Below are 11,998 nucleotides of genomic sequence, written 5' to 3'. Positions count from 1 at the left end.
AATACTTTGTAAATGGTTGATAAATATTGTGTAGCTCATCTAAAAACATTTAGATGGCCATTATGAAGTTTATAGACCTCTACAATTGCTACATTTGAATTGTTAATAAAGCATTGTACTTGTTAATAATATTTAATTGTATATAAATAGTATATTTTAATATTGAAAACTAACCTTGAATCAACTATAAATGTAACATTTATTAATGATTGTTATTATAAAGTGTTACTATTTGCACAAGTTGGGTGCATTATGTAATTTTGGTTGAGAAATATTAATCGAAAGACAAAAATCTGAATACAATGACTGAATACAATGAATAACCAAACTTTCTAAACAAAAGTCTGAGATTATATTATGACCTTATTAATATTTAAAATTGTACCTTTGTGAGTTTGTATTTCCTTTCCAAAACTACATAGTGCACCTTTAACAGTTCCTAATATCTAAAAAACAATCTTTATCAGTGAAGATCCTTCTGTATTTACTAGTTTAGGATCAATCTCTTCAAAAAGAAAAGTGAGCTTGTGTTGAAGAGACTTGTTTAGTTTAGCCATATTCCCATGCGTCAGCTAATGCATAGTACATTTTTATGACAGCACCAAGCGGAACCTTTGACATTCAGACGTTGTATCTGCCCGGACACATTTTACCCGCCCCCATCACACCGGTGACAACAACGTTCATTGGTCGTTCAAAAAGCTGTTTACAGTCGCAGCGCGGGTCCTGTCCTCACCGGGGTGTTGTAGGTGTTTAATAGTTTGAGGATATATGTTATCGTTCGTCTGCTCCCCGGCAGTTTGCTAGAAGATGTCCGGTGCGGGTGTGAGCTGCCCGGGCTGCGGCTCTTCCAACATCGTGGACGATGACCTGTACTCTCAGGCCCAGATGGTGTGTGTGGACTGCGGCTCCGTGGTGTCCGAGGGAGTGCTGGCCCATGACCCGGTCGGAGGTTCAGGTACGAAGGCCTCGCAGCGGGACATCTCATGATACTTAACACGTTTTCTTGTTAGCTTTTAGAGATATTCATCTCTGAAGTTTCATGTTGAACTTTGTCTGCTTTTGCTGACAATACTGAACATTTTAATAACATCCAATTTTGCCACTTCGGAACCTACATGACGTATTTTTTAGCAAGACTACAGCAGGCTATATCAAACATGACACACTTCAACATTTAAACTCGCAAGCATGTTGAAACATCTGGAGCAACTTCAGATAACACATAAGCACACGAAAAATACAAAGATGCTCTGTAAACAGGTTGACAACAAGTTGTCAGTGCTCTCTGGTGGACAAACCACATAATGGAGACCCTGTTTTAAAAGATCTACAACGCTCCTTCAGTATCTTGTGTCTTATCAGCCTACATTTACACTGATACAGATATATCTGCAATAAGTTAATATTGGCTGACTTATCTAGCTCTGCTGGAGAGTCGTTTTAACACTGAGGACAGTCCAGTTAAAGATGTTACAAAAGGTCCTGCTATTCCAAAAGTCAGCTCAAAATCAGATGTTACTTCTGTGTTTCTGTATAAGGTGGCTGCCACTGCAGTGCAGTCAAACCCAACATTGATAAGTTTAGCAGTAACCACTTTTCAAGGTACAAGATTTTTTATTTATCATTCTATAACACAGGGGCGGACAAGGCAATGGACGTTGTAATCCCTTTATGCTACTAGCAAAGCAGCTTATGTAAATGGATGAATAGATAATGTTATAAAAACAAACTATTATTTATTAGGGATGCAACGGTAGAGTTTTCCCACGGTTCGGTATGCATCACGGTTTTTGGGCCACGGTAACGGTACGGTTTCGATATCTTTAATATAAAACTACTCACACTAACAAAGGCAATATTGCATGTAAAAACAATTAAAAGCAGATATAGTCAAACCACAAACCTTATTATAAAAATTTAACATTTATCTTAATTGCCTTCCATAAAAAACACATGCAGTATCCAATCAAGTTAAACAGCAAACATTATTGTAGCATTGTATTGTACTGTATTGTATTGTATTGTTTGCCTTTGTGTATTGAACCTAACGGGGCGTATTGAACGGTTCGATAAAATATTGAATATTGTTGCATCCCTATTATTTATGGTGGAGTGCTCAGAGAGCAGCAAAGACTGTTACATACAGCCTTAGGACAACAAAGACAAATATCCCACAGTACTGGAAAACACCGCAACAGCCATCAGAACAGCAAATGTGCGAGCATTTTCACAACATGTGTTCCCCTTCATTGCCTTTCTTGTAGAAGTCTAATCACTGACAGCTCTTTGAGGATCTGTCTGTGTGTAGGGGTTATATTTCTCCTGAATCCATGTTCGTATGATGTCTGTTTTATTACAGTCACTCACTGTGTTTTTATGTGGGTTCATCATGTTCTGTATCTTGCCATACTGTTTTTTTTTTTTCGGTATACTGACGTATACGACTGCGCCAACGCTGCGAGCAATAACGGCTTCAATAAAAACACGAACAGCGTTCCTGCTCAGACATGATGCCGTTTATTTTTAAAATTTAATTTGACAGTAGTGTGAGCACCGTGAGCTAATCCCATTCACCTTTATTTTATTGAGGTGGAGGCAGACACTTTAGAGACAGATATCTCAAAACCTGCGCAAATACATCTGACACTACCTACACAGTTAGACACCACTAGAGATGAGTGATATGATTTGAGTGAAATGAGTGAAAAGATTTACTACCCACTCAGTAGTAATTTGGTTGAACGCACATTTATTTGGGAATAAAACCCACGTTGACATAATGAAACGGTGTCAAGCGTTGTCATTTTCTTTATTTTTTAAATTTTGGGTTGGCAACATTAACATGACGAGAATACTAAAGAAACTGCTAACCCCTTCCCCACACTTCTAAAAGTATTGGTAAATAGCATGGTTATAAGTGAATATCGTCAGTGTGCAGTATGTGTCTCATTTTCATTATATTTACATTTCCTCCATTTTGTCTTTGCCTTGACTCTGTGTGCCCCTTACAGACGTCAGCTACAGCCGAACCACAGCTGTGACCAAGAAACTGTGTCTAAACCTGATAAAAGGTGAGATCTTCTCTTCAACAGGAGCTTCTGATTATTAGAGATATCATTACATAATAGCTCTTCTATATGTAGTTGATCCTGCTGTTCATGCTCTTGTATCTGTGTTATATCTTTACAGGCCTGCAGCGTGTGAAAGCCATATGTCGGATTCTCAGGGTCCACAAGGAGATCGAGGATCTGTCACAAACGTATTACAAGCAGGCGTATCAGCATCAAAGTTTCATTAAAGTGAGTCTCCAGAAGAAAGAAGTTCTCGCTGGTTGCTGTGTGCTCGTAAGCTGCAGACTGCTAAATTGGCCCATCACCATGGGAACCATGAGCTGCCTGCTGGATGCTGACCCCATGGCGGTGGGAGTGGTTTATCAAGAGATGGTCAAGATTCTCAACATCGAGGCTCCGATCGTCAACGTCACTGATGTCATGGAGGCCCACAGTCAGGAGTAAGTCAAGAGTACTGGTCTGAATCAAGAGTTTGATTTACTAGCTGGTTTCTGCTGGTAAGTGATACACAGTGATAGACAGATGTTTCGTCCAATCACATGCCAATTATTTTTAAAAGTGCCTGCCCTTTTCCAAACAGAGCCTTTCCAGATGGTTCTGTGTAACAAATCATCTGGTGCATCAGGTTAGCACATCACATCTGCTTCCCTAATCCAGAGATACAGTCCCATACAGGGTTATGTGTCTGTCAGCTGGTCTGAATGGGTTACCACCATATCAGCAGAGTGCAGAACAGTAACGTAATAGACAGCAGACTATCGTACAAGCAGGTTCTGGCTGCCTTTTACATCATTTACATAACCCCACTAAGTTTTAATCACTCTCTGGTGCCATGACTGAACTCTGGTCTCAGCTGTCTGGAGACAACCAGGTCCCTGCTGGACAACAGACAGCTCTCATCTGTTTATTACAGATGTTAACATCTCAACTCTTTCTTGTACTATGACCTTTTTCTTCTCATTTTATTTTGATTAAATAACATCTTAATTATCATTCAATTATGACTTTATTCTAGTAAATAAAGTAGATATCTTTCTCTTGAACATTTGATTATTCATACTCTGTCATATTAAAGTCACAACCTGTTGTAGGGTTGTTGTTGTTGTGGTGGTGGTGGTGTTAATTTTTAAAAAAATTTATACTAGTTAATAAAAAAAAAAAAAAAAGCCTCTTTGGCCTAGCTGGGCATTCAAGGAGCTGCTTGTGTCAGTGCTCTACACCGTGCATTAAAAGTGCTTCAAATGATTCACTCCAGGCTCTTATAAGCCCTTTCCAAGATTGCATCTATAGTTACTGAGAATGTTTCTTCTTTCTGTCAGGTACAAAATTAGCCCGCTTCACGTGCCTGAAGAGCTGGCTGAGAACTCCAAGGACCTGGCCAAACGTGCCGTGGCCCTGGTCGAGCTGGCAGCAGACACCTGGATTGTGACTGGCCGGAAGCCCATCCCCATCATGATGGCAGCCATCTATTTGGCGTGGCAGTCCTTGAAGCCCAGCAAGCAGCGCCTGAAATTCACACTAGACAGATTCTGTCAGATTGCCAAAGTGAATAAGCACAAGCCTGCTTTGAAGAGAATCGCTGAGATGAAGGAGGTACTGTGTAAGCTGGGGAGGGAGATTCCCTGGGTCAGGGAGGATGTTACACCAGATAATGTGGTTAGGCAGGTGGATGATATTCTAAAGAACAGGTACGCCCTGCTGAGGAGGGCTCTGAGAACCCATGAGGATGCTCTGCAGGCAGAGGACTCTCTAACTGAGGAGACCGCTTCCTCCCAAGCCTCTGAGCTTGTAGAGCACACTCCAAATGCATCCGCCGTGGAACTGTGTGAACTGAAATCTGAAAGGACCCAGCAAACAGGAGATGGAAATGAAAGTCCATGCACGGCACCTGAGCTGCACAGTGACTCTCATGAGAGCCTGGAGTCGGCACCAAACTGGGGGAAGAGAGTGCTGTTTGCTCCTCCATGTGTGACTCATCCTAAGAGAAGGAGAGTGGAGCAGCCTGGGCTCCAGGATGTGACTGGTGATGAGGAAATCTCTGACAGTGAAATTGACTCATACATCCGCACTCCTCGGGAAGCTCGAGAATTTGCGCTGACACAGAAGATTCTGTCCTTGTCGGAGAGTGAGAAGTCATAATCGGTCATCTAGAGACCAATGTTTACATCTTTCGATCTTGGTTGTATAAGTTAAAACAGATTTTTAAGCTTAAATGCACTTTCTACTTTAGGACTATTCTAATAAGGATGCAGATATTTTTATTTCCACATATTCATATTAAGAGATGCTGCAACCTTTTTTTTATGTAGTTTTGTCCACTTACAGATTGTATCTGTGTATTACTTTGCTGCTTATACTAGGACTTGCAAATAAAGTGGCTAAAATGGTTAAAAATCTAAAATGTCTTTGTAAAAAAAAACGAGGGCTTTTCTTTTGAAGGGGATATAAGAATAAATTAAAGGTGCAACTCTCTTTTTTTATGACTGAATAAACAAATGACCTTAAAGGACAATACAATTTCATACAGTTTCACTTTGTTTATATGTTGCGGACCCTGCCACCTTTTTCTAGCTTCAAACAGTGTTCTGGGGACATTATTTTCCTCTAACAACAGCTTGTTTATTCAGTTATGGAAAAAAACATTTCTGAGTTTTTATTTCTACCTCATTAAAATCTGAGTTTGAACTTCTTCTCCAAAACTACACAGCGCCCCTTTAATGTGATTAAGCACACACATTTAAAAAAGCTGAGCGGTCACGTTTCATGTCAGGAAATCACAGGTTTAGATAATGAAATTAATGATGGCTGAGTTCCTGGGCTCAGTTTCACGGTATTGTTCGTGCTGGCTTGCTGTCACACTGTCACGGCTCAGTGCCACACTTGAATAGTACTGATCCATTTTTAATTTTATCAGTAACACCTGAGCTTCTTCAACTGTGACAAATCAAAATGTCTGCTCAGAAAAATGTCTCCATTGAAGGCCTCATTGTGCTGATTGAATATCTACTCACTCCTAAGTTATTTCTTAACTCCTGAAAGAAATTATAAGGTGTTTCTTTTCATTTATAAATTCAGTGAAAATGCCAGCATGACGGTCTGAATATTATATGTGACTGATCACACTATTAGAATTTCAGCTTTTCAGAGTAAAAACCCATTTCAGTTTGATGGAACATGATGTACTTGAAAAGTTCTTCAAAGGGAAAAGCAACTATTACCAAAAGTCATCGAAGGTGTTGCAAGACTGCGCGCACTTTTTGATCAGAAATTCAAATGCAATGAACAGAGACATTGTTGTGCTATATTAGGCTTATTTCACATGGTGAATAACTTAAGTATTGACATCATTCAACTGCAGGAGATTTACGTCAGTGTTTCCAAGCACCAAACATAAATTCTCATATTGCTTCAGTGTTCAGTTGCTAGTCCCTGCTATTTAATTAATAAAATCAGCAGTGTGACCTCCCTCTGATCCAGTTGGATATTATTTCTTCCCATGTTCTACTTGCCATGCATTTACATTGATCTGAAGCAAAGGCCATACAATCTCTGTATTTTTATTTATAATTTTCCACAGTGTGTTGTTAGTACAGGCCACAGATGACATCTTTTTCACCACAAATCATAGACATAATTTACAACAGTTTGGCGGTAATAATAGGACAGTATACACCCAAAGCCATTCAGTTACTGAAACAAGAAAACGTTGATGGAAAAAGATCTAAATAAAGGCACACAAGTGTTTTACATCCACACCACTGTGGAGGACTGACTGTAGCACTTCAGACTGGTTGACTTCGTTGAGTTGTCACTGCTGCAAAGATAAATCTGTCCCATCCACCTGCAGGAAAGAGATGAATATGCATACAGAGAATACAGAACATGAAAGCTATAATACAAAGGAAATAGTAGGACTGGAATGAAGACAGCCTGATCTTGACAACCCATTGTTAAGAGTGTGGATATTCAGATTATAAATAAATAAATTATGCATGTAAATCAGTCTTGAAGCATTATAGAAACAAAAGAAAGCAGAGAACCAACCTCCACAATATAAGGGTTACATTTTTTGCAGCCAATATACAGCACGATGCATTGGGAAATCATTTATTGAATTATATGTTAAGGTGCATATTCATCATCTACACAGGCTTTAAGAAAATTAAAGCCCAGGGGATCAAGTTCACAAATGTAATTTTTTCCACAGGGCTTCACACGAGGATCCGTTCTGACATCAGCAAACGGGTGGAAACACACCTGCACACATCTGCAGCGACACAATTTGAGCTGACGATGCTCATACAGCTGCACTTTGTTCACCACGCACAAATCCTTTCCAGCCTTTTCTAGGTCATTTTAGATGTTTAAGCCTCATTTATTTATCAAAGAAAACCTGACACCCCGAAGATCTCATCTCTTTCATATCACAGGGTCATTATCTTCTCATTACAAAGATTATTTTATCATTTCATACAGGGCAGGTGTGCGGCAAATATTCCAGTCACACAAGAATTTATCTCTTCACATTCTTCTTTCGAGGTTGTCTCATGTTTAACTGGCATATTTTATCAAGGCTGAATTAGTAACAAAGAGCGAAATATGCAGTAAACATTAGGCTCTATAGCCTGGCTGGTAGTCCTTGTTAAAATATCCATGTTTATTCATTCATTTTTTTGTTTTTTATTAATGTTCTTGATTAATTTATTTTATCATTTTATAATAGGTCCCTATATACTACTCACATAAACAGAAATTATATAGAAGGATTCATAAATAAGTCCCTAAAATAAACTATTTTTGTATTTGAATACGGTGGATGAGTTAAGGGGTCTCACAGCCTGAGGATGAGGCTCTGTAATCTTGTGGTACAGCAGTGGATACTTCTGTATTACTTGCCCTCCTGTCCTTGGCCGTGAACATCCAATGCCAGTGTGTGCTTCAAAAGCGCAGAATGCTTTCAGTCGTTCCTCTGTTAAAGTTGACAAAAACTTGGCACAAGGAGTTTCGTGAAGAAATGTCCTTTCAGTGTTTTTGTTCCAGAGAAAGATATCGACTGCTGGCCTGACTGTGTTTGACTTCTGTATAGTCATTCATGGTTTTCAGAGGATGGTAACGAAGACATACTGTTTGTTTCTCGACCCTCTTTAGATTTCAGAGACACTTTCACCTAACGCCACTGTAATAATGTGGAACTTTCCCTTGACTAACGCTGTGGTTGAAAACTAGTGGCCTTATTTTCATAGTCCCCAGAGGACCCCCTAGTGACCCACTGATTTTTTATCTAGTCACAATATGTCATGCTTCCCAGAGGATGAACCTCCTCCAATTTTGGAGCCTACATGAGATTTTCCTTTGCAACAACCTCCAGTCAAATTACCAACTTTTAACAAGATATCGTATAACTGGATTGCAATAAGATTTGTGGATATTCATTGTCCACAGAGGATGAACAACCGATTTGCCCTCGTTTGATTGCTACCATCAGGGCCAAAGTTTCTATTTTTTCATTTTATATCTCAAGCTCTAAGATTGCCATAGAAACGACCGAATGCCATCATGCTGCCTGACAGTTTGACCTCTCCTCAGAGGGTCAACAGATCATCTTTATACACAACAGAACTAATTGCCATTAATGTTTCTGTGGATTTTATTGGTGGGCAGACTCATTAGTTTGGTGACACGCCAACATTTCCACATGTACTCAAGATGAATCAGCAACGTACACTACAATGATGTCAAAGGATTCTCTTCACCAGGCAATTACAAGACCACGCTAGCAGCACAGTGATTTGCAGGCACTCCAATGCGATGATGGCACTTGAACATCTTCCGTAACTCGGCGCGGAAGCGGTCGTGTAGCCACGCATAGAGGAAGGGGTTACAGCAAGATGAGCTCATGGCACACAGGTGGCACAACAGTTGGATAAGCAAAAAATAGCGCTTGTTGATTAGGTGGATGTCTATGTCTCGCAGCACATTGAATACATGAATAGGAAGCCAGCACACTGCAAAGGCAGTCACCAAGAGAGCGACCAGGCGAAAGATCTTTCTCTTGCGAGCTTGTTGAGCTCCTGCCTGGTCTTGTGTCCTGTGGCCCGGTGCGACACACTTCCTCAGTTTGACAGTGATACAGAGATAAGACACAAAGACAGCTGACAGTGGCAGGACATATGTGACCAGCAGGGTGCTGTATGCATAAGCACGTCTCTCTTTCTCCTGACCCAACCAGAATTCCTCACAGATGGTAAAGCCTTCATCTTTGAACTCTACGTGGTAGGTGTGGGTGACTGCCGGAGCGACGAGCCCACAGGACAGCAGCCAGATGCCAGTGAGGACGGAGGCACAGGTAGTCACAGTGGTGCGCTTCTTCAGGGGATGAACTGTTGCATAATATCTATTAAGAATGAGCAGAAATTCATATTAAGGGTAAAAAATGCATGTTTAATTTATGCATGACTGATCATGATCCAATGTATAAATTAATACATGATTTATCATGACGACCTGTAGTACAGTTTTAATAAAGTCACTTATGGCTTCTGTGATAACATATAAATCTTAAATTTGCTCTAAACTTGTTACTGCACAGAATCTCATTTAATTTGCCTTTTTAAAATACAAAACAGTTTGATATTGATAATATGAATTGTGATTAATTTACAAAGCACTTGGAGGCTGTGCACCTCTGCATTACAGTGAGCTGCAGAGAGTCTGAGGTCTACTGTTGCACATCACCCTGCAAGACATGCCTGTTCCTGCTCTTTCAAAGAACGTATAAAGCTGGATAACTTAGTCCAGGCACGTACACACTGCTCATTTTCCATTTGCTTTTGTTTTTTAATTAACATATGGATTTACAATCTGTGAACATTGCAGCTCTAAGTATTGTTCATTAATTTATGACTTAATTGTTCATTTATGTCTCGAATAATTTCATTTTGAGGGAATAAAACTCTGATCATCGATGAATATGAAGCCAGATTATCTGGTATTATGCACTAAATCATGATGAGTCGTGAATGTATTAATCATCAGTAATGAACACTGATTAAGTAGCACTGAGTAAGTAAGCACTCATTAACCAATCAATTTGCACATCTCCATAATATCTAAATTAGTATAAATTCAAATGATGATGAAAGGTAATGATTCAATTTCCCAGTTGTCTAATTTCTTTCTTGTTAATCAAATTACTCCACTCCCAGGTGTTTAAAATGCAAAATGAATTACATATAGAGGGAATTCTTTTTATGGTATTTGACCTATACAAAGATCTGGAGCTTGATTGAGGTCTAAATCAGTTTTCGAAGAGATTATTTCCAAAATGGCAGCACATAGACACTACACTGAAGAGAATTAAAGGAAGAAGGACAAAAAAATAAAAATAAAAAACTTTTAAATGTCACTTGAGCTCTGAGTGGCATGATTCCCGCAGTGCAGAGAGATCCACCCACCTGTCCACAGCAATAGCAGTGAGTGTGAAGACTGACACATAGACTGTGACCGGCTGGATGAGGAACACCAGGTAGCACATGGAGCGGCCAAACACCCATCCACGTGGGTTAAAGGCGTAGGCGAGGGTAAAGGGTACACAGGTCACACACATGAGCATGTCAGAGAAGGCCAGGTTTCCAATGAAGAAGTTGGTGACATTGTGCATCTTGCGGGTTCGGCAGATGACGTAGAGGAGCAGGTAGTTCCCAAAGACACCCACTGCCACGACCAGCACATAAAAGGGGATGATGAGAGGCTTGAACGTCTGCAGCAGAGCCACATCTGCAAACTGGGAGCTGCGGTTGGCAGAGTTATTCTGTACCGCAACCTCATAAATATGTCCATCTGTCTGCATGCCGCCAGCCAAGCCACTGTGATTACCCTCCATGGCAGCAAAGTACCTGCACGGTCCACAATAAAACAACACAGGTTTGCAGCTGTTATAACAAAACATGAATAACTTTATTAAAGGTCAAATATTCGATTCAAGGATGCATGTAAAATTTACACAACATTTAGATTAAAACAGGTCGTGACACTTTTTCCACAGAAAATGGAGGGCCATTAGTGAACGCTCTCTCGTAGGAGACAAAAAGCATATTATTAAATGGCATGAAGGCATTTGGATGTGAATAGATGAGCGGCACATCATTGTGCAACCTCCGCTGAAATGTCCTTACAGAAATCACAGGGTTGTGTCTGCAGAGAACGCACAGATCTCTTTTCGGGTGATTACAGACCAGCTGTTTGACTGATGGAGTGTGATGCATGTTATGAAAGAGTAAACACAGCTTACTTGTTGATTATTAATGAATAACAGAGGAAATTAAAGATGCTGTATGTAAGAATTGGCCACCTGTTGAGTCCTAGTCCAAACAAATAGGGGGCAGCATATTGACAGAGTAACCGCCAGCTGTTTAGTAGTTTAGTTTTAGTCTAGTTTAGTTTTTTTTTTGCTTTAGACTAACATTCTTACATATTGTACTTTTAAAGGGAAGTAAAATTCTAATACTATATTCCCTTTGAAGAGAGATTTTCTAAGTAAATCTTCAGAGAAAAAGCACTTTTACTTTTTTTTTATTTTAATCAGGAGACTTCCTTCCTGTGAACAAGTATTTATTGATATGTGCGCAACAAAGATGAGAAATGTGAATCGTCTTTGGCGATTAGACCCCATCATGATGTCATCGTAATTTAAGGGGGCAATGAAGCTGTGTGGTATAAATATGATGGAGTCTAGACACCTGTGGTGGTGAATGGATGAAGACAATGGCTGAGATCTGGATGGATGTTAAGACGAGCGGGCTTCTGGTGAGCTCAGGGTGCTGCAGGTGAATGGGGTTGGGGAGGGTTGCGACGATGCATACTGCAATTACAACTGACAGCAGCAGAGAGGAGAACAGGTTTAGTTAGGCAGCAATGATATGATT

General features: G+C 40.0%; 2 protein-coding genes across 2 annotated transcripts; one reads left to right on the top strand and one right to left on the bottom strand.

Moving 5' to 3' along the window:
• Positions 1-697: 697 nt before the first annotated feature.
• brf2 (BRF2 general transcription factor IIIB subunit) lies at positions 698-5,729 on the top strand. Its single transcript, XM_073478142.1, has 4 exons — positions 698-958; positions 3,015-3,074; positions 3,193-3,514; positions 4,394-5,729. Exons 1-4 carry the CDS (start codon positions 811-813, stop codon positions 5,211-5,213), a joined length of 1,350 nt encoding a protein of 449 aa, XP_073334243.1. The 5' UTR covers positions 698-810; the 3' UTR covers positions 5,214-5,729.
• Positions 5,730-8,834: 3,105 nt separating this feature from the next.
• Positions 8,835-10,956, bottom strand: prlhr2b (prolactin releasing hormone receptor 2b). Its single transcript, XM_073478615.1, has 2 exons — positions 10,529-10,956; positions 8,835-9,468 (listed from the first exon to the last, which is right to left on the bottom strand). Exons 1-2 carry the CDS (start codon positions 10,954-10,956, stop codon positions 8,835-8,837), a joined length of 1,062 nt encoding a protein of 353 aa, XP_073334716.1.
• Positions 10,957-11,998: the final 1,042 nt, after the last annotated feature.

The sequence above is a fragment of the Pagrus major genome, chromosome 12 (genome assembly GCF_040436345.1).
Source record: "Pagrus major chromosome 12, Pma_NU_1.0".
In the NCBI taxonomy this organism is placed as follows: Eukaryota; Metazoa; Chordata; class Actinopteri; order Spariformes; family Sparidae; genus Pagrus; species Pagrus major.
This window is presented reverse-complemented; position numbering and strand designations above follow the sequence as displayed.

Coding starts and splice junctions, on each gene's coding strand:
- brf2 (XM_073478142.1), top strand. CDS start 811: ATGTCCGGTGCGGGTGTGAGCTGCCCGGGCTGCGGCTCTTCCAACATC. Junction 3,075..3,192: donor GTGTCTAAACCTGATAAAAG/GTGAGATCTTCT, acceptor ATATCTTTACAG/GCCTGCAGCGTGTGAAAGCC. Junction 3,515..4,393: donor ATGGAGGCCCACAGTCAGGA/GTAAGTCAAGAG, acceptor TCTTTCTGTCAG/GTACAAAATTAGCCCGCTTC.
- prlhr2b (XM_073478615.1), bottom strand. CDS start 10,956: ATGGAGGGTAATCACAGTGGCTTGGCTGGCGGCATGCAGACAGATGGA. Junction 9,469..10,528: donor ACTGCTATTGCTGTGGACAG/GTGGGTGGATCT, acceptor CATTCTTAATAG/ATATTATGCAACAGTTCATC.